General features: G+C 39.3%; 1 protein-coding gene across 3 annotated transcripts in view; it reads left to right on the forward strand.

Moving 5' to 3' along the window:
- Positions 1 to 12,415, forward strand: part of grik1a (glutamate receptor, ionotropic, kainate 1a) — a 44,128-nt gene extending 31,713 nt beyond the window's left edge. The window contains exons 15-18 of one of the 3 annotated variants that reach the window (XM_030068250.1): positions 3,327 to 3,552; positions 5,832 to 6,082; positions 7,611 to 7,777; positions 11,823 to 12,415. In XM_030068250.1, the coding sequence (XP_029924110.1) occupies positions 3,327 to 3,552; positions 5,832 to 6,082; positions 7,611 to 7,736 (603 nt within the window). In that variant the 3' untranslated portion in view covers positions 7,737 to 7,777; positions 11,823 to 12,415. The remainder of the gene's footprint in view (positions 1 to 3,326; positions 3,553 to 5,831; positions 6,083 to 7,610; positions 7,778 to 11,822) is intronic. The other 2 variants (XM_030068251.1, XM_030068252.1) reach the window with 2 other exon arrangements.
- Positions 12,416 to 25,359: the final 12,944 nt, after the last annotated feature.

Consider the following 25,359-nt stretch of genomic DNA (forward strand, 5'->3'; position numbering starts at 1 on the left):
GACAACATGAATTAGCTATCAAATTTGTCAAACTTCAAATAACAACACAAAAAGTCACACTCAAAATTGCAACAGAACACTTCTCTCCTGAGCTATTTCTGCTGATTTTGAATGGAATGTGTTTGTTTTGACATGAAGTGAAGGAGCATGCAAGATCTTATTCAAAGCAAGCCTTATAGTCCTGCAATTGAAGTCTGTATAAATAACAGGAGTAAATAGATTGATGTCATAGACACTAAAATTCATATCAGGCTTTTGATGCCGTCCAGTCATATTCTATGCATTAATGAACAGAATAAGCTTAAATTTTTATATGGGAATCTAATGGAGGCTTGTATCACAGGACACAGCATGCCCTGAAACCCTTTGTTTTTCACAGGAATATGTTTTGTTTTTGCTAAAATCAATATCATACAAAAGTTGTTAGATTAATAGCCCTGCATTCTCATTCTGTTAAACAAGTGGGTAACAAAGCCACAGAAAGCTTTGCTGTAACACTGCTGCTGGTAAATGTTTCAATCCCCTAGCCAGATGTCCAGTGGTTTTTGATAGGTGTGCTAGGATTTTACTGTGCCTGTGCTTTACATTAGCCACTGTGAGTCATTAAGGTTCCACTTCTAATTGAATTATCTCAAGTACACCCGGAGGTGTTTCTATAACAGGCTTGCCAGCATAAAAAATGGTTCTTGTTTCAAATTAGTTAAAGCCCCCCGGCGACTGCAACAACAGTCAAATAGGTGATCAAGCTACGCTATGTTTTTGTAATTAAACACAAGTATGCTGAGCTTTCAGATCATCAAACTAACTAAACACCCACCACTGGGACACAGCAGTCTTAACAGTGTGAGCATATCTGTGCCACATTTAGTCGATTGCTCATTAGGATGAGAAAATGAACTGGGAAAAACGTAGTGCTTCACTTTGTTTTCTCTCGCCCTCGTCTTACTTTACAATGGAAGTCTGAATCAGGAAAGTCTTCAATAAAGTCTTCTGGGTTCCCTTATCAAACTGTTCCCCTCACTGTCCTGTAGCTCTGTCAAACTGGCATCCTCCAATAAAGTTACACTAATAAAACACTTGTGTGTATGAGCGAGAGAGAGACAGATAAAGACAGAGACAGGGATATTGCCATGCACTTCAGATAAAAACTGACATGCGGGAAATGAGAGACGGGATGTTGGAAAGAAGAGGCTATCAAAACTCTGCGTTTGTGTTTGTGTTTGTGATTTTGTTAGATACTGAATTATCAAACCCAAGGTGCGACATAAGCTTACAACTGCTGTGTTGCCTTATCAAACTACACCCCTATCTTTTTTTTCTTTTTTTTTTACTATAGATCTGAAAAATCTGACACCATCGCAGTTGTTTTTATAAGACACAGACAGAAAAAGAGCAAAAGACTGTCATGCAGTTTGGTAAAAGTTGATGCAGCAGCAGGGAGAGATGAGCATATGATAGGGAAGGGAGAGGATGCATATTGAGGCTGTTTGTGTTTGTATTTTTGGGTGTGCGTTTTAAAGTTGAGCATGCGTTCACGTGTTAGATTGTGTTTCATAATGTATCAACTGCGCCGCCGTCCTCAGGCAGCACTGTCACTTCCTTCCCCCACTGCCACCCACTCCCTCTGCATCCTGGTGGCCCAGCAGGGGTGATCCATGCGGGGCTTTATCCTCACAGATTGCAGCCTGTGATTATGGCTGCCTGGATGGGAAGAAACAGGCCGTGTTGATGGCTCGAACAAATTGAATCAGCTGGAGGAGATTTAGAACACAGCTGTCCCATTTTCTCTGACTGAGCAAAAAGAAACATGCGCACACAAACACACACACACACACACATGCATACACCCAACAAACACTCACTCATAAAGATGGGAATAGAGTCTCACACTACTTTCAAACTTCTGTATTTTTAGGAAAGTATTTGGTCTATAGTCAGTGCCTGCACTATATTATGTGGAAATTCACAGGTTCAAGTAACTAATTACATCATGTTACTGTAACTGAGCAGCTTTTCTGTGTACTTGTAAATTTTTGCAGCATTTTTACATCAGTGATTTTGCCTTTTTTAACCAAATTTTTCTTGAAGTACTGTACTTGTATATACACTACTCACAAAAAGTTAGGGATATTGGGCTTTCGGGTGAAATTTCAGGATGAACCTAAAATGCATTCTAACCTTTACAGGTGAACGTAATGTGACCTTCTGTAAACTTTTGAATACACATGTCCAACTGTTCAATGTTTCAGTACTTTTTGCACAAGTTGCTGTTCTCTAACAAGGAGTTTAACGGCAAAATTCACATCAGGTGTTTGATGCTCCAGTTCATCGAGGTCGTATCATTAGGGAACGGCTGCTGGAGACTGGGGTACCTCAAATGGAGTGGCCTGCACTTTCTCAGACCTGCATCCCATAGAAAACCTATGGGATCAGCTGAGTCGCCGTGTAGAGGCTCGGAGCTCTGTACCCCAGAACCTCAATGTCCTGAGGGCCGCCCTTCAAGAAGAGTGGGCTGCCATGCCTCAGCAGACAATAAGTCGACTTGTGAACAGCATGACACGTCGTTGTCAAGCTGTAATTGATGCTCAAGGGCACATGACAAGTTATTGACACTGACTTTTTTTGTTGTGGTATATCCACCACTGTTGTTGGCTTTTGTTTCAAGAAATTGTTTGAGATGAGGAAATCACCAGTGTATGCTTCTACTTAAATGCCCTACTTTCATGATATAATATCACTGTAGCGTTAACTTTTTCTATTTTCCATAAATTTCACCCAAAAGCCAAATATCTCTAACTTTTTGTGAGTAGTGTATGTTGCTGGCTCTCTATAAGCATCAGAAACTGGACTGTCATAAACTGACACATTTCTGAGCTTTTCACAGTGAACAGTCTGCAGAGATGAGTAAAGAGGAGTAAATACAGCTTTATTATATTGGTGTACTTTTTTTGTAATTTCCATATTTCCAATTAAAAGAATCGGGTGTGTACTGATGTCCTTTTACAGTAGAATTGCATGGAAAACAATGCATCTAACATATTTATTGTTCCTAAAAAGTAACTCTGAAAAGTGAAAGTCAGTATTGCTGCAACTCTAAAAATTCCCCTTTGCTCTGCATACATTTTCAGTCACTTTTACTTTTACTTAAGTACTTTTTTTTGCACTACTTCTACTCTATTAAATTAGAGAAATAACAGTACTTTAATTTGACTAGCAATTTCTAGCACTCTCCGCACCACTGTGGATATTTATATGCACAGCCACGCACATGTACATACACAGTCGGACAGAGGACACTTTTTGTTTTTGTTTTGCTCCTCTGGCAGAAATCAAAGATCTCCACCTATGAGAAGATGTGGGCATTTATGAGCAGCAGGAAGAACACGGCTCTGGTCAAGAACAACCAGGAAGGCATCACCCGTGTCTTAACCACAGACTATGCCATGCTGATGGAGTCGACCAGCATAGAGTACATCAGCCAGAGAAACTGCAACCTCACACAGATTGGAGGCCTCATCGACTCCAAGGGCTATGGGGTGGGAACACCTATAGGTAAGAGGAATGAGACTCAGTGTTCATTTTCAAAAACACGTATCTCCAGTCGTATTCATTTCAATAAACCGTGTTTTTCTTTCCCCAGATATTGTCAATTTAAAAATCATATTAGTAGCTTACGGCGGTTAAGTGGTTCTCAGACTTTTTTCAATAATGTATCTCCTTTGAAAGGTGCAAAAGCCTAACAAAAAGCCTTTATAAAGTAGTACAATACAGCGCCATCAGTGTCTGAAACAACAACCTGATACTGATGAAATTTTGTTGGCTCTGTTTTTGTTTCTTTTCACTTCTTGCTCCTTGTTTTCAGCTGTATTCAGCTGCTACTTTTCAGCCACGAATCCATTTTCTTGATTTTTGTCTGGCTTCTCAGTCATCGCTCAATGACCACGGCAGCAGATTTAAACCAGAAACACACACATCAAATGCGGTTTATCAAACTTATATTTAGATTTTTTTATCCAGCATATTATAGGAGAGACTAATTATTTAGCAATTATGCATGGCTGATATTTTTTAAATAAACATAGAAAAAAAAAAAATCTCACGTACTCCCTGCAGTACTCCAACACACCCCTAAGGGTACGCATACCACCTTTTGAGAATCACTGGGAATGGTGATATTGGCTCTTGTGACATAATTTTGGATTCAGAAAGCACATCATATGAAGCATTAAATACAACAATCAGTTCTTTTTTTTTTTTTTTTTTGGCAAGAATGGCATCTGTTTTTGCAAATAAACTCAATTTGCAAGTAGTTCATTTGCCAGGAGCACCAGATGGGTGGGGTTACTTGTATCAACTCGCGCCAGCCAAGCTATCATTCACAGAAAAGTATACTAAACTGACTTTCAAATACTTTCTTCTGATTGTCTAAACCTTCTCATAGATTTGTCCTGATTGGTATCTTCACACATTTGGCTCCTAATTACAGTAGCTTAATGTGAGCTATAAAAGGCATTCATAAACAATACCCATTCCAGTCTGGAGAGAGCAATAAAAACTGAACAAAGGAATAATCTCTCTTCTTTTTTCAACAGAATTAGAAAAAATAATGAATCAGACAGGAGTAGTGCCTTTTTGAAGCCTTTAGAGGGTTTGTCTAATCACTATCCAGTGCTACAGCAGAGTAAAGGGCTATTATTTTGAAGACACAAACAGTGATTTATTTGCCCAGTTGACTTTGGGGGGGTTTTGTATGCTCTTGAAGAGTTAAAATATGGCTCTGGTATCCTCCATAATCCCTGAAACCGTCAAATACACTCCAGCTGAAACTGCTTTGCCAGCCGATTGATGCAAATCTCCCTATAATGTTCATGAAGGATTCAGTGTGTGTCTGTTGGACTGAGATTTTTAAACTGGAAGTGAGTCAGTCAACCTACTGGGCTGTGTTTGCAGTCACCGCGGTTACATGTTTACTTGATGCACCACTAGACAGTCTGCGCCTGTTTTCTCTTTCCCCTCTCAGGATGTGTCTTTGTCTTTTGCTCCTCTTACTGTATTCTCCTCCATAACTGTCTGCCCTGCCGCTGTCAGTAAAAATTGAAATGCAGTATCTGTCTGACATAGCTTCATGTCTATAATTTGCATGAGGCTCACACACGCGCGCAAGTGATATCACTATGACAGCTGTTAAATGAGTTTGCATGGGGATTTTCACCTCTTAACTGTCTCTAGATAACAGTTTTTTTCCCACTCATACTTAGCTTGTCACAGCTACCTTAAGTTGGTTAAAGGCAGCAAGCTAGTGCACACTACTGATACGTGCATACCCTGGCTGCTTTGTGCTGTACATGGCTTCAATTAAAGACACTAAATGGAACAAGCACTGGCTGATAAAGATGTTGTGAATATGAATATTCCAACACCAGGTGAAAGAATGCATAAGCAGTGAAAAGGGTATATACAGTATATAATATTGTAGAATTACTATGATGGGTAAATGGGTAACTTACCATTACAGCTCTGAAGACCTTTTAAAACACTGTTAATACACACTACAAATGTCAACAGGACTTTTACAGCTGTGTAAGGTTCATGTGTTGCTCTCACATACCCTCTGAGCAAAAGCTCAAATATTAGGGGAAAAAATGATTTCAACTCACCAACATGCTATATCACACAAAGTAAACAGAGAGGTGTCTCAGCAGTGGTTGTCACAGGTTATTTACTGAGGGGGCCTTTAAGACATAGTTATGGGTAACAAATAACGGCAGTATGGCTGTCAGTAAATTATGGCTCCATATCCCCTTTCTACTCTTCTCCTTTGTGCTCACCAGGGTCTCCGTACAGGGACAAAGTGACCATCGCCATCCTTCAGCTGCAGGAGGAGGGGAAGCTGCACATGATGAAGGAGAAATGGTGGAGAGGAAATGGCTGTCCAGAGGAAGACAACAAGGAGGCCAACGCTCTTGGCGTGGAAAACATCGGTGGCATTTTTATCGTCCTGGCTGCTGGTCTGGTCCTGTCTGTGTTTGTGGCTATTGGCGAATTCATCTACAAAGCCCGCAGGAACGCAGACATCGAGGAGGTGAGTGAGGGTTAGAGGCTGCTGTTGTAGATTGCAAAAAAATGTATCTTACCAACTCATATAGCCTCATATTAACATTATCATATATTCAGTATTAAAATCTTTAAAAAAAAAAAAAAAAAAAAAAAAACAGGTTAAAAGTAGTATGAGATAATCCCACTTGTTTCCAGTGCTAATCAATTTGTTTAAAAAGTTAAATCACGTATCATTCTGTTGATCCTAGTGGGCTGATCTGTCTTTTTTTTTTTTTTTTTTTGCCTTGTTCCAACATATTTATTCTTGCTCCCTCAAAAAAAAAAAAAAAAAAAAAAAAGTCCTGACAGAAGTGAAACTGAAGTGGAAACATTGACAGTGATTATCTCTTCTCTCTCTCTGATTGTTTCACACGATTTAAGAAAAAAAAAAAAGATTTTTAAGACTGAATGTGGGTCTAGATGTCTTGGTAAGGTGGATATATATATATTTTTTACAGTACATTACTGGGTGATGGCTGATAGAGTGCCAGCAAGTGGATCAGAGATTTCTCTCTGCTATGAGAAAACTAAGATTGTGATGTTTTTTAGATTAGGTCCACTGAACACTTGTATGTGCTGGGGTTCATTTGGGCAGCATTAATAAGCAGCTCTATGTGCTTTAGCACTTTTTTGGAGGAAGAATAGTTGGATTTATTTTAACGCCTTTGAAATTACACCAGTTTTGAAAGACATTCAAATGATTATGCAAATTGATTTTCACACTGTGTGACTCTCAAATGGAAGAGAAGCTACATAATGTTAAGTTTAGTTTTGATTTGTTTTGAGTCTTTTCAAGTCTTTTCTTTGCGGCAAGATACTTCTCATTCACATTTTCTTATCACAGAGGGTGGGAACAGGTGCTTGTTAGGTGTTAGGTTGTTTACTTGATCAAAATCTTATTTGCATTTGCAGGGGTTGGCTTTGAAGCAAAGCGCTGGATCTGAAAATCAGCATAGATGGGTAGTGAATGTGTTTTTACTTCTGCAGCCTCATTAGGGGCAGTCAACAGTGGGTTAAGTTTAATGAAGGAATGGGAAGTAGCTGGAATCTCAAAATGACATACATGAAATTCATTGACTCACAACTGATTGTACAACTTTTTTATATACTCGAAATATGTCATGTATTATTCATGATGCAACACCAAACATGTCATCATTATTGGATTATGCACCAGCATTGCCTCTGCTCCTGTGTGTTTCAATGGCATCTGTTTTGTTTTTCTATTAGTCTATTTGTCAAGCACATTTGTTATTTATGTAAGACAAGGATAACAGAAGTTTCATTTGGTTGAGGCATGGATATGAATAGTTGCATCTGATTTTGAGGACACAATTATTCATGTGCACATTGCAATGCCATCAAAGATCAACAGTGTCATTCACAAGACCTTGTCAAGAGCTTTGGTTAATTTTTTTCTGATCATATTTTTATTTGTGCATGTGCATGTCATCTTTTTTGCTCTCTTGTGTGATTTGACATTTTTTCTTTCCTGCTGTGCATGCTTGCATCAGGCCTTTTGTTTCTTTTACGGGGTGCAGTCCCGTCAGTTCCAGCGACGCGGCTCCACCTCTTCCTCTGGCACCTCTTTATCCACTGATCTGGAGAGCGGCAGACTCCTGGGGGACGACATTGAGTAGCCACGGCAACAAACGTACAGCATACACTCTATAAATGATAGGTTTGTCAAGTCAAGCCAAGTCCATGACCTGTAACAAGATCACTTTCTCTTTGCCCTTCTTAAGTCTACCCTAATACATCCACACCCACTTCACTTGATCCCAATTAACCTTTAACCCTTTACATCTGACCCCTGTGCTCACACTGCTTTCCTGTAAAACATTGTATTATCATATGTTCGTACTCACCTGTTATGATTTTTTCTAGTGCAATATTACACTAGATTAGCTGTTTTCATATGTTTCTGTTGGCCAACATTAACATTTATACCTCTATTTCCTGAGGCCAGTTTTGAATTAATTTTCAGACAAAGTGTAATTGCTTTACTCCGTAGTTCTGTGTTTTATTTTAACTAATGGTTTCAGAATCTGAATTTAAACTACCTGGGTGCACTTTGGTTGTGGGTCAGTCTTTATTCTTACAGCAAACAGAAAGTGCCTCATCTTGAAACCAGGCTTGTCTGTTTTATAAGTGACCACTTTATTACCTCCTTCTCCTATATGGTCAGGTGCACTTTACTCGATGGATGGCTGAAAATATAGACTCTGCCACTAAGAGGCATAACACTGTTATGTCTTAGAGACTCTAAGAAAACAGGGCAAAACTGTTTCAGTCATATTTTTAATCCATTAACTCTGTTTGTTTTGTTTAGGAGCCCAAAATCTATGAATTTTTAATCAAGTTCATATAAACGGTCTAGAGCATTGCTATGTCACCGTGCCACTAAGCCTACTGTTGTCTGGCCTCCATTGGTTATGGTGAGCTTTATTGTATCCAATCCAATCCAACTTTATTTATAAAGCGCTTTAAAATAACGACAGAGGTCCAAAGTGCTGTACAGTAAGATAAAAACATAAAATACATAAAATACATAAAAAGACATAAAAAGAAGACATAAAACACACATAAAACACATTGTATAAAAAAATACAAGGCTAAATGTCACAAGGTGTCAGCTACACTTCAATTAGTAACAAAAGGCATTTGCTTTCTGTGAAGCATGCAGTTAAAACTGCTTTCATAAGAATTTGCAGGTCAGTAAATGTTAAAAAACAAACAAACAAACAAACATATACAGCTTTTGAGTAACGCTTAACTTGTGATGTCACACCATAGTAAACTTCATCCTTGCCACGCTTTTAAAATGCTACTTGATGCAAATACAAAGCCAAAACTTTACCAGGGCACAGCTCCCATTATTTCCCTAGAATTCATGAAAGAGTGGGGCGTCTGTGCCATTTTTAACCTTTTAACAGCATGTAGTCCAACTTTTCTAGTTAAAACCCACGAGGAACAGAGGCTTAGTTTGAGTTCAATGACCTCCCCTTGTTTAATTAGCAATAAAAAGGCCTTTTGGAAAATCAAATGACTGCACACAGTTAATAGAATACATATTTTGTACTGCCCCATGTTTTTTTTTTTTTTTTTTTTTTTTTTTTCCATTATGCTGTTCAGTAGACCAGTGTGGGTGGCTGAATTTTGGATAAATGAGGTGCCACTGTAGCTGCTGTGATGGAACAGTTGTTTAGGTGAAGATGCCCCTGACACTCATCCAAACTCCATGAGGTCCTGTTCCAAGCTACTGGTTATTAGTATTTTATGAGAGTAATATTATTTGTAACTGGTGACCACAGGCAAATTTTACAGAAATAATGATGGATGGGATCACAGAAGGATACAGACTCTCAGGGTGTTCACTGCTCCTCTTGGACTGAGCTTGTCATCTGGTAATGAGATCAACCTACACTGCGTTTAACACGCAGCACAGAACCACATGAACATACTCTTTTAGTAATAGAAAACAAGAACACATACCTCAAGATACACATTAGGTGTTCAGTTTGAATAAGATCAAAATCCAGAAGAGTTGATTTATCTGTTTATTTATGTACCTATTGTCCTAATTTTAGACAAAACGCTGTCCAAAGGAGCGCGTTCAAATGAACTGAAACAGCCAGGGGGAAAGAATAGTTGCTTGTGTGACACGTCATGTTAAAACTGACTCAGCTTCATACTTCAGTGTAAGTCGTAAGAGTTAAGTTGGTAAGATTTATGTGCTTGTGATAGTATCCTTAAATAACTGTGTTCTGCCTGGTAAAATAATATGAGAAATGAATCTCTGATTTGGGCAGTCCTATTTTTGCTCCCTGTTTTTCTCAGTCTGTTAGGTATTAGTTAACATCAGGTAAGTATTCTTAACTCGCACTGAGGGTTAAAGGGATTCTTGGAAAACCCTGTAGGAAGCCGTGTTAGCTTCAGAGGCCTTGGGCAAAGCCTGTGGGTCAGAGAGGACGACCTTCCCTGGTCCTTGGTTGCTAAGACCAACAGATGAAAAGACGATGATTTTGTGCCGCGAATGATAATTTGCTGAATAAATTCAGTGAGTATGCCCTCCAGAAAAGAGTAAAATAAAAGGCAAATAAATGTGGTCGAAAATTAATGACTTCAATACAATTTATTATTCTAGTGAATCAAATACGCCTCAGGCTTCTCATTTCAAATGCCCCTGTCTTTGATAATTTCAAATAATTACCATATTATGAATTCGTAACTCTCTGCATAAGGCTGCTATGCAGCAGATTGTCCTTCATCTCTTGTCTGTATAATTGGATTTCACAGAATGTAACAAAGTTAACAACTCTTTTAGATAAACTCACAATTTCGGGGCATTTGATCATTCATAGTGTTTGTCCATGTCTTTGTACTGACCTGCAGTCACTCCCTGCCCACTCACCCAAATTCAGCAGAAGGCTAACTCACTGGCGTTGCTGTTCAATTTCAGAACTGGATCAAATGTCATGGAATTGGTTATAATTGTGAGATTTTATACAAACTGTACGTGATGGCTCTTTATAACAGCCCATTTATCATGTTGATCCAGCAGCAGTAGTGATTCTTATTGTTTGCACCCTGCATTGAAAACATATATAGTGATTAAAATCTAAAAAAGTGTTTTCTGTGAAGCTGCATTTATGTAATTAGCCATGTACAGTGGTGGAAAAACGTTTTCGGACATCCCATGCATTTGTGAAATATTGCATTAAGAATCACTCTTAGGTCTTCAAGTGCAATTTCTTTTAGTACAGTCATAGCCAAAATACTAAACAAATCCTAAAAAGCCATTAAAAACTTAAAATTGATTGGTTCCATAAAAATACATAAGAAATTTTGAGTATTGGGTCATTTTGGTACCAGTGATGAAGGTCGTTCTTTTTATTAAAAGACACAATTTTTGTTGCCAAGCTTCGTGTCTATATAAAGCCAGCACATTTGAAAGTTCTTCAGACACAAAAAATGGCTAAAACAAGGAACCTAACGCAGGAAACACGCCTGAAGATAAAGATTCTCAGCCAGGAAGGGTACAGCTGCCGCCAGATAGCCAGGAAGTGCAGATGCAGTCCATCAGCAGTTGGATACACTTTGCAGAAATACAGACGAACCAACAGCTTGGAAGACAAACCAAGATCTGGGCGTCCAAGGGTTTCTTCAGCAAGAAATTACCACATCCTGATCCGGATGTGCAGGCAAAACCGCCGAATGACATCACAGGAGCTTCAGCAGCAGTGGTCAAACCAAACTGGTGTCCAGTGTTCCACCCGCACTGCACGTGGCCGACTTTTAGATCATGGCTTAAGGCCCTACAAGGCTATCAAGAAGCCCCTGATCAATGAGAGACAGAGGTTAGCCCGGCGTCGTTGGGCCCAGGCACACAAGAACTGGACAGCCAGGAACTGGAAGAAGATTTTGTGGTCAGAAGAATTTGTCAAGAATTTAGTTTTGTTAGTTTTTCTTGTAAACAATAAACAAAAAAATATAATTTGTATTTGTTTGTATCTGTCTAATGCAGCCACACCTTTTGAAACACAAAAAAGATTTTTCCACAAATATTTCATGATAATATTTGAGATTGTGTAAAATTTTAAGGGTGTCCAAAAACTTTTTTCCACCACTGTATATTCATGAATAGCAATGCAGCAGATAGACAATTCATGGAATTAAGTGTTTGAAGTGGCTAAGCCCAGGCCTGTTGTTGTTCTCTTTGGCAGTGTGTGTCTTTTAGCACCGTCATGGAGGAGTTGGGCATCTCCCTGCAGTGTTACAAAAGCATGAGGAGGAGGTCGCGACCCCGAAGCAGAGCAGGATCAGCCTGCGTCTTCTGTCAACCCAAACGCTCCGCAAAGAGGGAGGGAGTGGGAGGGGACTCTAGCACTTAATTCTTGGATTGAAAAACTGATGGAACATAGATCAAAGACTACAGCTGAACGCTTGCCATCCCTCAGATCTGTTTGTGGGCCACTTTATGATATAAAGTTGTTGTTTTCCTCACTCCCTCCCCCCACATGAATGTTTATGTGTATGGATAATACATTAAGCATAAGCATTACAGATGTAGTTTACAATGTCTTGGGCTTGTATCAACATCAATAATGAAATGTTAAATGTATAGATTATGACTAAAAGAATGAAAGCTGTTTCATATTAACCTCTGTTGTTCCTTCATGCTTGTCCTGGTGTGTAGCCGTTCACTGTTCTGAGCAGTTTTCAGAGTAGACTCTGCACACTTTGTAGATGCTCCCACAGTGTAAATTTATTACCACTTCACCAATTTTCAGAGTAAACAGTTTTTGCATTTTTTAAAAAAAAATCCCGTCTTGCTGGTTTGTTGTTGTGGTTTGTGGTGAGAGTGGTGTGTACGAGTGTGTGTTTCTGTGTATGCCCACTGGCTGCCAGCACATTGGCTTCAGAGGGGATTGTCGAGCCAGCCCTGGCCAGTGAAGGGAGATAAGGACCCCTAAGGGTAGTCCTGCACACTCTTGCTGTTTCATACCCTCCAAGCCCCCACATCACAGACACCAAACCACACGCGTACATGCACACACACACACACACACACAGAAACAAACAAAATAGCAGCTTATTGAAACACAAATGCTTGTGATCATGAAACATTGTTTTCTTTGCTACAGAGAAAGAACAGCCTATAATATAAGAAAAAATGAGTGCTAAATGGGAAGTGGTGTTATTAACTCCTGATGTAGTTAAAATCCCCATGAGGTCGCAGCCAAACCACAGTTTCCTTGTCCCCTTTGGGAGTAAGAGTTTTATTTTTCATGAAGTAATTTCTCCTGTTTACAATTGTTGGTATATAAACCCTGAGGAGATGTTGAATCCCAGTGGTGTCAGTGGATCCCCAAGGCTGCGAAATACTGAAGGTTTACTTGTGACCTCCAATGGATGTCTGCATCCAAAAAGTGAAAAGCTCCTACTAGACCAGATGTGACCAACCAGTCCAGTGTTAAAAGCCAAAAAAACAAAAAAAAAAACAAAAAACAAAAAACAAAAACAAACAAAAAAAAAACTAAAATAGCCCACACTATTGCAAAGAGCCACACAGCACATGCATGCCCACACTACAACAGCAACAGCAACTAACAGGCTCAATCACATAGCCTAACAGTTTTCACAGGTCTTTTCTTACCTTGCTTTACTCAGTGGGACACCTGGCAGTCTTTTTTTTTTTTTTTATTTTTTTATTTTTTTTATTTTCCACAGTCTAGTAGTCAGGTCTGGCTTGTATTCAGTTGTGGCCACTCGAAGCAACTCTTTCACACGTGTGTCTGTGAGAATTGAATAATGTTTTGACTTCCCTTGTTTCAGTGTAGGAAAAAAAAATGATTGACAGATGTGAGTTAAATCAAACACTGGCATTAGACTGAGTGCTGCCTTTTTGATATAAGGATGTCTGTCTGTGGCCACGATTTTCCAAAACTCTGTTGTTCCTTCTCTCAAAAAAAAAAAAAAAAAAAATAATAATATGTCATCCTCAGAAAGTCACTCATCTCCAACTGAAACATTGCTTCATCTGCCACTAAAGGGCTTTCAAACAATCCCATTTAGCAGCGAAAGGGCTGACGAGGAATGTGACAGCAACAACATCTCTGACTCACGTCTTCACAAATTCCCCCCTCACTGTGTGGCTTTTCAGCACGAGCAATGTTCCATGCCAGCCGTTGTGATGCTAATGTGACTGTCTCTGTCTGCTTTGTAATTTTTTGAAAAAAAAAAAAAAAACTGTCTGTGTCTCTGACTGATGTTTCAACGCGTTTACCTTGTGCTTGAGACGTTCAGTGCCTTTGGGAAACTCCTGGGCCATGTTAGCATAGAGTGAGGTTAAATGGCACCTCCAGGTTTGAAGCTTTAAAATGCAACAGTGAAGTCTGGCATATCGAATAAAAGGGTTACCAATTTCATTCTGCAAAAAAAAAAAAAAAAATACAATTCTTCCCATCCAGGTAAAAACGCCATGTGCTCCTCTTCATATTTGCGCCTAGCCTTATGTTTTCTTGGCTCTAAAATTCTGCATCTGTACACTTATGTATGGTGATTAGGCTAGAGTAGCTACTTAAATGACAGATGACGGCACAATTATTTTTTTTATTTGAATGCATTTTGATTTATTAGAAAATCACAATGTAAAAAACAACCATAAAAAAATGAGATAGAACTGCCCCAAGCTGGAAAGGAGCAGGCTTAGAGCCGGAGGTTCACCATCCCTACTAGACTGAACTCTGTATTGCCTTAAAAACTTCACCAGCTTGCTGTGCGTAGATTACAACTTACCAACCAGCAGTTCTTAGGCACATGGTGATTTATGGCCGATTTACGCACAAAGTCTGCAGACTCAGGTTAGAGAAATCCATTGAGTTCGAATCAAATTGTGATTTGGAGAGAGAAAATGGGAAGACTTGGGAACATTTGAAAAATAAGAGAAAATAATAGTGAGAGATCCATAATCCTGTTCCTGGGATGTGAAAGTGAAAATGATTTTTTGCATTGGAAATAAAACTCCCTCCCTCATTGAAGGCCATCCCTCTTTTTTAAATGGATTTTGCCTGATTTATTAAATGCAAATAATTACCAATCCAACCAACGCTACATTTTCAGTTCATCCTTTTTTACATAAGCAGACTCACTTCAGACAACACAAATGACTTGCTTATAGTTGCTAAAATCTGTATCAGGCTAGTCTTAAGAATTTAGTCTTACACCCTTTTAAATAATTTGCATTCATATGCAGAACATCAGAAAGGTCATTATCCTTATCCTCAGTTGTAGTTGTATGGCTACATTTGACAGCAAAATCACAAAACCTGAAGAGGAAACTTTGAAAGAGTTCACGGAGTCAGCAATGTACACTTCACATTGTCCTTGACCTCTGTACCACAGGTAATCACAATGAGGGATGATGATGATGATGATGATGTGTTCGACAAGCATTAAAAGCAGTCTCAGCACAATTACCAGACTGCAGTATGAATACAGAAAGTGCCGCTGACAGTCATCTCTGAATAACTCACACCCCCGACTGGAATGTGAATTGAAATCCACGTAGCAGAACCTGTTGCAGAATCTCTAATCAAGTCTTGGGAACTGAATACAAGTGAGCACGCCCATTTGAAATCTCTGCATGGCAATATAATTACATAAATGGTTTCACTCACCCATTTATTCTATCCTTATTTCCACTCTGTCTACTCTGTGTTCCCCTCACTGTTATGCTTAAAGGAACAGTTCACTCCAAATACAAAAATTGGTGTGACAGTGAATACCCATCCAGGCCAAATAATGGGACTGGATGGGTGTTCATTTGTAGAGCTCTAATTGTTCAAAATGTACATGTGGAAAAACTGAACAGCAATAGCATAGCAATGTCTGTTTCCAAAAACAATTACACATATACCCTACATAATCCACAGGCCTTGGGGGTCAAGAGAATATCTGGGAACTATTTCCTGCAGCGGAACACCAGCAAACTGTATAAACTGGCCCTTAATTTGTACTTATTGTTCGATGCGGTTTACTGTTGCTCTTCAGCAGGAATTCCCCAATGGCTGCAGATCATGGTGGGTATCTGAGTCACTGTTTTTGGAGAGAGCTGTTGCCGTTTAGTTTTTCACATGTACATTTTTGACAATTTGAGCTCCACACAAAACACATCTATGCAGCCCACATTGTATCAGGGTGCTGGAGGACAGAGGAGATCGCAGTATAGGCTCCACAAAAATCACACAGAGACTGTCTTTTTAAATTTTGGGTGAACTGTTCTTCCCCATATCCTCAGGTCTATTTCTGCCTGACTTGAGGAAAAGAAGAAATTGAACAGTGGGGGAAAAGTAACATACACATTTGAAGTACTCATGCTCCTGTCCCTTCTCTCTTTAATATTTTCTCTTCATCACCACCTACCTTCAGCTGCTTTATCCTTCTTTTCACACCTCTGGTCTCTTCTGGCCTGATATAACTAGGCAGATGTCAATAGAGTTTTTGTGTTATAGGATCAATAATGTTACAGTAGTTCCACAGTGTGATTTTTTTTTTTTTTTTTTAACATTTCAGTGGATAAAGGATAATGTTACATCACTGCAGGTCTTTAGTAATGGATATAAAATGTTGGCTACAAATACAGAATCAAATCACTGACTCGAGTTGAATACAAACTCGGACTGAATTGAATTGTTACAAAATGGAAAATGCCAAGTAATGAACTATTAATGAAAATGAATCAATGTCAAGCCAAAAGGTTCACATCCCAGCTATGGTGCATGGGGTCGTGCAATGCTCTGTGTCTTCTTCTGTGGTGAAAGCCTCTTGAAGTCAGTCAGCCAGTAATCCTAATACTCCGGAAAAGATTGCCAACAATAAGATCAGGGTCAAAGTCTGCAAACAAGTAAATTATGCAAATATTTAACACAAAAGATAATTATGTTGATCTTTTCAAAATGGAAAACCATGGGTCCAAAAGGTGACTCTGTCCATGAACGACAGAGAGAGAGAGAGAGAGAGAGAGAGAGAGAGAGAGAGAGAGAGAGAGAGAGAGAGAGAGAGAGAGAGATTAATGTTAATAGAGCAGCTTGAATATTAAGTCATGCAACATTTCATCTTTTTTTTTAATAACTTCACTCATGACTTTCAAAATTCACCTCTACTTCTCAGAAATCCATCACATATCAGCTGTGAATTTCAAGATATTTCAAAAAGAGCAATAAAAAGATCCAAACACGTGCAAACATTCTCATCTTAATAAAAACTCAAAGGTTTATGTGTGTTGGTTTGTGTGCATCCTGAGAGAATTGGACCAAGCTTCTCTTAATCTCTCCATGTAATGAGTTTTCTCTTTTTTGGTATTCAGATTAATTCCGGGATTGGGCTCAGGCCAATGTAATAGCGTTTGGTTGTCTCTAATCTCCTAAACCCATAATTCTTAATCAAAACCAAAGGCTGCATTTTTTTTTTTTATTTTTTTTATTTTCCCCCCTTTTTATCATTATCTAATCCATCATGAATGAGGCCATGGATTACAACTCTGACCTTGGCATTCTGCACAGCTGAGCGCAGCTTTCTTCCTCCTCTAGCCCAGGATGACCTCACCTGAAGAGCATTCTCCATCTGTCAGTCTGCACCTCTTTTCATTTCTTCATGCAAATCACACAGACTGGGTAGGGTGAACCGCCCAGGGAAACTTCATCCTGCAGGAATCCACAGGAATCTCAACCTTGGCAGGGAGGTGAATGAGAGAGAGAGACGGGGGAAGAGATAAAGGGATACTGACATCTGTCTGCATGTAGTGTGTCAGTCACACAGTAAGAAGGTTAAAGATTATGATCCGTGCGGAGATGAGAAGAAAGAGACAGAGAGAGCGGGGGGGAGCTCAAAGAGCCTCGTCTTGACATCTTCGAGATGCCAGCAGAGGACAGTACAGTGCCCTTTAACTATTGAGTTCACTTGAAGGAAAGGTCAGCAAAGGAGAAAAAAAAGTGTGTTTGAAGTTGGGAGTCCTATGTCTATATTCTGTTCCTGTTATTTACTGAACAACATGTTTCATATAGACTTTAAGATTAATGGAGTAGTATTAAAGACTTTTCTGAACTGATTAGATTGCTGTAGCTGTTCTGTTATTTGGCTCAACCTACCTTAAATATCTGTAATGATATCTGTAAACAACACCAAATTCCATCACTACAATTTCATCACAATATTGATGCCAAGGTATTAGGGCAAAGATAAAATAAAATTTGAAGTTAAAGATATTGCTCAGCTCCGCTTGTGCATATCTCAAAGTTTCTACTTCAAAATCTAACTGAAATAAAAATAAGAAAACATATATGCAAACATGTATGTGGATCAGGCCTCTCAGTTGGGTTTATGTGTCATAACACATGGCTCTCAACCGTATATAAAAGTACAGAAAAGTCCCACTTAAAACATGATCCCAACATGAGAGAATGGCAGAAGTTTGAGCGTGTCCCATCCATCACAGAGCAATGAACAGTCTCTGAGGCTGATAAGGCAGGTCTGTGTCAATGGCCTGTCAATGAAGACAAACGAGGGGGGCTCTTGAGGAGGCAGAGCATCATTCATCTCTCTGCCTCTGTCTGTTTGTCTGTCTCTCCCTCTTTCTCTCCTCTTTGTTCCTGTGTCTCTACCTCCCTCTCTGGTACAGCCAGTGCACCACCAGCAGAAAGCTGAGATTTAGAAAGGAGTCCAGGGAGATGCTGACATCTGCTGGTGTGTAGGTGTACTGCGAGGTGAGAACATTTGCTGTGATTTTGTCTTAAGCAATTACTGCAGATCATAAGCGGTGAGGTTGCAGGATTATCATTAAACACTGCAAAAACGCTTATTTCTAGTCAAAATATCTCATTACACTTAAAATAAGACATGATCACCTCAGAAGTAAATTGTTTTTAGACAACTGTCTCTTGTTTCAAGTGAAAATTTACTTGAAACAAGTGAAAATTTGCTTGTTTCATTGGCAAAATTTGCCAGTGGAAAAGTGAAAATTCACTTGAAATAAGTGAAAATGAGCTAGAACAAGAAACAAATTTTGCCAATGAAACAAGCAAATTTTCACTTGTTTCAAGTGAATTTTCACTTGAAACAAGAGACAATTGTCTAAAAACAAGTTACTTCTGAGGTGATCATGTCTTATTTTAAGTGTAATGACATATTTTGACTAGTAATAAGACATTTATGACTTGAAATAAGACAAATAATCTTGGTAAGATTTTGAGTTTTTGCAGTGAAGCATGAATTTGCAATTTTCGTCCTTTATTTTCCCTGTGAACACATCAATTTTGTTCTACTATGAGTTAAACTGTGTAGTCTGCTTCATGGTAAATGTTAATGTAAGCCTAGAAATGTGGATGAATTTGATTCTACATCTCAAAAGGAGGTATTTCGGGGGTGGGGGGTGGGGTGGTTCTAATATCTAATATCTTCGTGCATTTCTTTATACATTTAGGAACTTTATACAGTACATATAACCTATGTGCAGCTCAGTGCTGCTTCTCCCTGCCTTGCTTGCCCTGTCTTCCTGAGATACCTCCACCTCATCTGATCTCTGATATGAAAGCAGATATTGAGCCATTGGTGTGTGTGACTAATGTTAGAAAAAAAAAAAAAAGAAATTATTCTTTTTACACACTGTTGATATAGGTTTATAGAAAAAAATCATGGTGTTTTACAACCACCTTAAATATGTTCTCAAAGCATCTTTTTCTGCTAACTACTACTGTTGGCGTAGTTAAATTTAAGAATACAAGGTCGGTAGCCTAATCAGTGGTGTTTAGGTGAGCACACTGTGAGGGTTACAGTGATTTATCAGTTTACTGTATCAGGCCGATATCTGCCTCTTTTTTTTATATTGGATATCAGCATGTCCTGTCTTCCCCTTCTGATATAAATAGGATTATCTCTAGCTTTTTTAAAACTCATTTTTAAATATTGTTGACAGTATTTCACTCACATTTATTTCGCATTTATAATGTTCACTTTGTTCATGTTGTTATTTGGATAATCATTGAAAAGAGTTGTTACTCTAGTGGCAGGTTTCTTGTTTTGTATAGTACTTTTCATATTTAAAGATACTGATTACTGCTACCAAATCTTCAGCTCTCAGCAGCTTCATTAATATATATCTTAATGAAGTATATATATATATATATATATATATAGATATATATATATATATATATATATATATATATATATATATATATACACACTGTATACTGAATAATTTAAAAACCTATATTGGTTGAACCCTAAAAATGACCCCCTTCTGGTGATCATTTAAAAGACCAAATATAACCAAATTTATTTGGTTATGCTTTCCTTTTTGTCCTCTAAAGCCTGATCCTCAGCCTTACATTCTCTTTGATACTATGAACATCAATTACTCTAAACCTATGCATTTATGTCAGTCCAAAAAACGTTAAGTGGGGTAGCTATTTTCCTCAAATATAAAAAAGTTGTTAACCGAGTTAGGGTGAGTTTTACCCCGTGCTTATCCAAGAAACCACACCAAAAGGAAAGCAGACACATGGATACTCTATTTTTCTTCACAGAAGCAATTATAGCAGAGGGTCATCTGGAGCAACTGCATCATTGCCACAGCTATTGCACTGCCAATAGGAAGCCCAGCAGCATGAGCGTGCCACTCAAAACAGTGCCTGAGCTCATGGACATTTTTGAGGGCTAAAGTCATGTCATCTGAGACATTTAATTGGGACTAGGGTGCCACAGGGGTATAGCGGACGGCATTCCTCCACCGCCTGCGCCCTGTTGTGTTGCTCTAACGACGCGTGGCCGTGGATAATGTCTATGGTCCACACAAACTTAAGCGGAATCTCACTGACTGTCACTGCCCTGGCTATGTGGTGGAACTGCTGAATCCCCTCTCTGACCAAAAACGTGAAGTCAGTTTCCCTCTCACTCCAGGACAGAGGGAAGCGGAGGTCAACTTTAAACACAACAAATAAAGCTGTCCATCTTTGCTGGATCACGCGCAGGATGCACTGGCTGAGAGACGACCTGTTTTGTTTCTGACAGGACAACTGGCTTAAACAATAGACGAAGACAAGGGGGACGAGGAGAGTGACAAGGAATAACCCAATATCTCATTTTGACTTTTTGTTCATGTAAGGAATTTCCTGGGTCAAGTCTGGTGCTGGTTTCAGGTAACAATGACCTGTTGGCCCAAGTGGGTCATTTTAGCTTCTCTATGTGCATGATAGCTACCGTCCAAAATGTAACCATGTAACATGTCATTGCTCCTTTTAACATCTAATGGGCTACCATGTTTCACCTACTAATACTGTCAATTTTTGATCACATTGGATCACCTGCAAATCATCAACATATGCAGACATTTGGCAGCCAGTCCTGTTGCTTCCAGTGTAATATTCCAACACCTGAGAAAGGGATTAATAAAATCGGTGGTTGTGGCTGGTGCGGGGCAGTAAGCCACCTTGTATGAGGCAGGTTTGCCTGGGGTTAAAGCAGGCAGATGCCCTGATATAAAAAGCCTGTACCTTCATCCAAAGGGGACGTGCAAAATCCAGACCCTAGAGCCAGTCTGTCAAACCTCTCTAATTATTTAATCCCGCTGCAACTCTAAATGCATGACGAAACCAGTTGCTGCAGGCTTGAGTGACTATTTGGTGTGTGGTGTGTGTGTGTGTGTGTGTTTATGCGTGTTTATCATGCGCCGTAATTTCCTATAGCAGTGGTGTTTAATCATCTCCTGTCAAAAGCCAAGCGTTTTTCATTCCAACTAAACACTACAGTGGCTGGTTTTAGGAGGTAGTTGCCCTATACCCAGTTAAAGTAGCGGTTAGAGAAATCAGCTGATGTGCTTTGTGGCAGTGAAAACTTACATACCCTTGGCCTTGCTTGACACATTATTGGACACCACTGCCCAGTAAATATCAATTACTACACTTTAGTGTCTATTGACTGAGTTAACAGCTTTGTTTTGTGCCTATGGTGCCATGAAGGGATAAATGATCACCTCAACCAGAAGAGTGTCTCCTGATAAATCTGAAGTTAGGATTGCCTTCAGCCTCGACAACACATCAGGTAAACACATACGCTTACACGAACACACAGTGTTGGGAAGGTTATTTTTGGTTACAGTTAAAATGTAATCAGTAATGTAACAATTTTAATTACTTCATCATCATCTTACTAGTTTCTGATTTCTTTTCTAATAAAGATTTTTGATGGTAAACAAGCTTCAGACTGTACTGTAATGTGAGAGCTCTTTTCTGATTGCAGAAGGAAAATAGTGTTAAATTTCCAGCACGGATTTGATTGGCAGATGGTGCAAATTCAAATAAGAAAACTAATCAATATGCTACCAAATGGATGCAACCTGTCTTGATGTAGAAACAGCTCCTTGTAACCCGTCCCTTGATGATGTCCAGAAACATGCCAAAAAACAAACAACAGATTGGATGTTGTATTCTATGTATATATGGTTTTTTTTTTTTTTTTTTTCTGAAAAGAACATATTCATAAATCATTTGTAGTGTACTTGAATTTTTTTCTCAGTGACCGTAACAGATGACAGTTACATTTACTTAGTGATGTAATTACATGTAGCTACTTGTGCGCATACACACACTCCCTCCCTCACACACACACACACACACACACACACACACACAGAAATCCAGAGATGTTCCCATACATGCACATACATACATTCGCATACATAGCTACACTCTCACATACACACCCATACACACCCTGTCTCCCAGCCTGTTCATGTTTTCATGCACTAACAGCTTATATTGATTTCAGTTCCTTCTATTGCTCAACTGAAAATTTAACACTCGACAAACACTGGACCTCTACTCTCACTGCATTTCCAGTATGTGAGGAACACATGCACTACATTCTTCTCACCAAAACAGACCTGGCACATACATGCACACACACTCTCATCCCAACCCACCCACTACCCCCCAACACACACACACACACACACACACACACACACATACCATATCACTTTAACTGTGTTCATTCTTCTGTGCTGTAGCCGAGACAGGTGCTCCCTCTATTTCTGTAGGACACAGCATGTTAAAAACAAACCACACATGCATAAGCACAGCTGCAAACTAAACTGCACATGTATGCACGTATGCACACACACAAACACACGCACACACATAGATGCATACACAAACATATGCATAACTAGTGTAAAGACGTTATTTTTATCTCTCCCTCTTTCTCTCTGTCTCTGTCTCTCTCTCTCTCTCTCTCTCTCACACACACACACACACATGCACACACAAACATATACGTAACTAGTGTCAAGACATCATTTTTATCTCTCTCTCTGCCTCTCTTTCTCTCTCTCACTCAGTTATTAACATACACACACACACACACACACACACAGTCAGAGGTCTACCCTACCTACAGTGCTAGGTGCTGTCTGTCAAGATGTTTTACTGCAGTGGGGCCAGGCCCTGGGACGGCAGCTGCAGCTTTGCAATGGCAGAGTCAGGTTTCCTTCTAATACTAACACTGCCCCGCTGCCTGATTCACTGTTCAGCTTTTAGAACACTAGCCTATATTTATAAGCAGTTAACACTTCCCGTTACACTCCACCCATCCTCGCTCTCTCTTGTCTTTCCCATAGGAAGAGTAAGGCCCAATACAGTTGAGTCAGGTAGAAATGTGTATCAGTTCATCATCATGTCAAGCTAACTAATCTCTTCATGCATCTGCCTTCTTTCCTTGTTTTTTTCTCACTGCTGTCCCTGTTTCTACCTTCCTTTGTTTCCTCTGCCCTTAATAGCTCATTTCCCCCCCTTTCCATCTTCTCTCATTTCTTTCCTGCCTTACAACCCAGGCTATTCCAGTTTTATGGATTCTGTTTAGTCTTACATCACTGCAAAAATATCCATTTTAATAAGCCATTTAGTCTCATTCAGGGTTAAAATCTTGATTTTTTTTTAAAGCCAAGTAAAAAAAAAAAATCTCCCAGTGGGATGAGATTATTTCTCTCATTTCCAGTGCTAAACAACTTATTTCCAGGATTTTCTTGAGTCAAGTGTCATTTGTATCAAAGTGGGCTGATATGCCTTATTCTGCCTTGCTTCAGTATAGTTATACTTGGTCCCAGAAAAAATCTTGGTGAAGCTGCATTTGAAACAAGTAGGATTATCTCCACACCTAGGCAGATTTGTTTTACTTGCTTGAAGGGGAAAAAAAATTAAGACTGACTATGAGTCTACAAGACATCCTTTTTTCAGTTTTTTCCTTTTTTTGGTTTGGCCAGTTATAGGTTGAGTCACAGATTTAGTGTTTTACTTTGTGTGTAGGGTAGTACCTGAGTTTCTGATAGCTGCCAGTGCCATGTGATGTGCCTAGTTTTAGTCCCAGCTTTAGCTGTATTTCAAGAGCTGGTCTGGCGCAATTAGACCTTAACTTCCAAAATAAAAGTTTGGATATTCCCCAGATGATCATGTTGTTGTCTCTTGGAACTCATGTTTCTCAGCAGGGGAACTGAGACCAGCGCTCCGTCCAGGGATCATCCTCTAGGCCCTTCATGACTTCATGCCAGGCGTAGTTTGAACCCTGCACTGTGTCAATCCTAAGCATGAACGCTGTATTTATTCCTCAACATAATTGGCCCCATGGCTTCAGGCTGGCCCACTAATACCCCTGCTTTTAGAAGGTTGCATCATCCCAGGATTCTCCACATGTGTTCCACAACTCCAGGGGGACATTACTGGCGAGGCAGAGGCTGGTGCAGACAACCTGTCTGTTTCTGTCTGTCTGGCTGCCTGTCTGTCTGACTCTTTTTCATCTGTCTGCTTGTCGTTCTCTCTATCTGTCTGTTATGCTGTCTGTCTGCTCACATTGCTGTCCCCCTGTATTCTTATCCTGCATGTCTTTCAGCCTGACAGCTCATTAATGCTGCTCAGTTAGAGGACATGGCTGATTTATAAGTGTAGTGCTTTGTTGCTATGTTGTGGTGTCATATAAGCGGCCCCTATACTATTTCACTTGCGGCCATTTTATGAGGCGGAGAAAGGCATTAAGCCACTGCCTGTTGGCAAGTCACTTGGGCTATGCATCAAAGGCATAAGGCAAACAGTATTAACAAAACATATATATATTAACTTCAAAGTGTGCTTCTGGCTAAAGTCAGACAAGACAGAATGTTCTGCTCTCCTGCCTGATGCTGACAACATACAGTACAACATACAGCTTAATCTGCAAGCATAAATGTTCCTCTCAGTATAACTGAGACAAATTTCAATTGTCTTATTTGGGCTGTGCTTAATCCAAGATATTAGGCGAATGAACTGATTTGCCATTGAAATTAGTATGGAAGAGGAATATGACAAAACAATCTTTTGTAACGCATACAAAAGTTTGTTTTGCCAATGTTTCACTTGCTAATATACAATATATCACTGATATCATATATATACATACAACAGTGAGTGTACAGTATTGAATCATGAGCAATGTTACATTATCATGCCAGAGTATTCAATCTTATGTCTCAAAGCGTCACAACAAATGTGTGAATGTATGTCTGATACACTATTATCAGAAAAAAACAATAAAGAATAACAATTATTTGGATATATCATATGTGTGACTGCAATGGGATGATGTGTTGATCTTGATTTTGTTCTGTTAGATGTAAAAGATGTGGAGGATCTCTCTCAGACCTTCCCAGACCTCGAGCAGCGTTTACAGGTACAACCG

This window comes from Myripristis murdjan, chromosome 14, assembly GCF_902150065.1.
Source record: "Myripristis murdjan chromosome 14, fMyrMur1.1, whole genome shotgun sequence".
Taxonomy (NCBI): domain Eukaryota; kingdom Metazoa; phylum Chordata; class Actinopteri; order Holocentriformes; family Holocentridae; genus Myripristis; species Myripristis murdjan.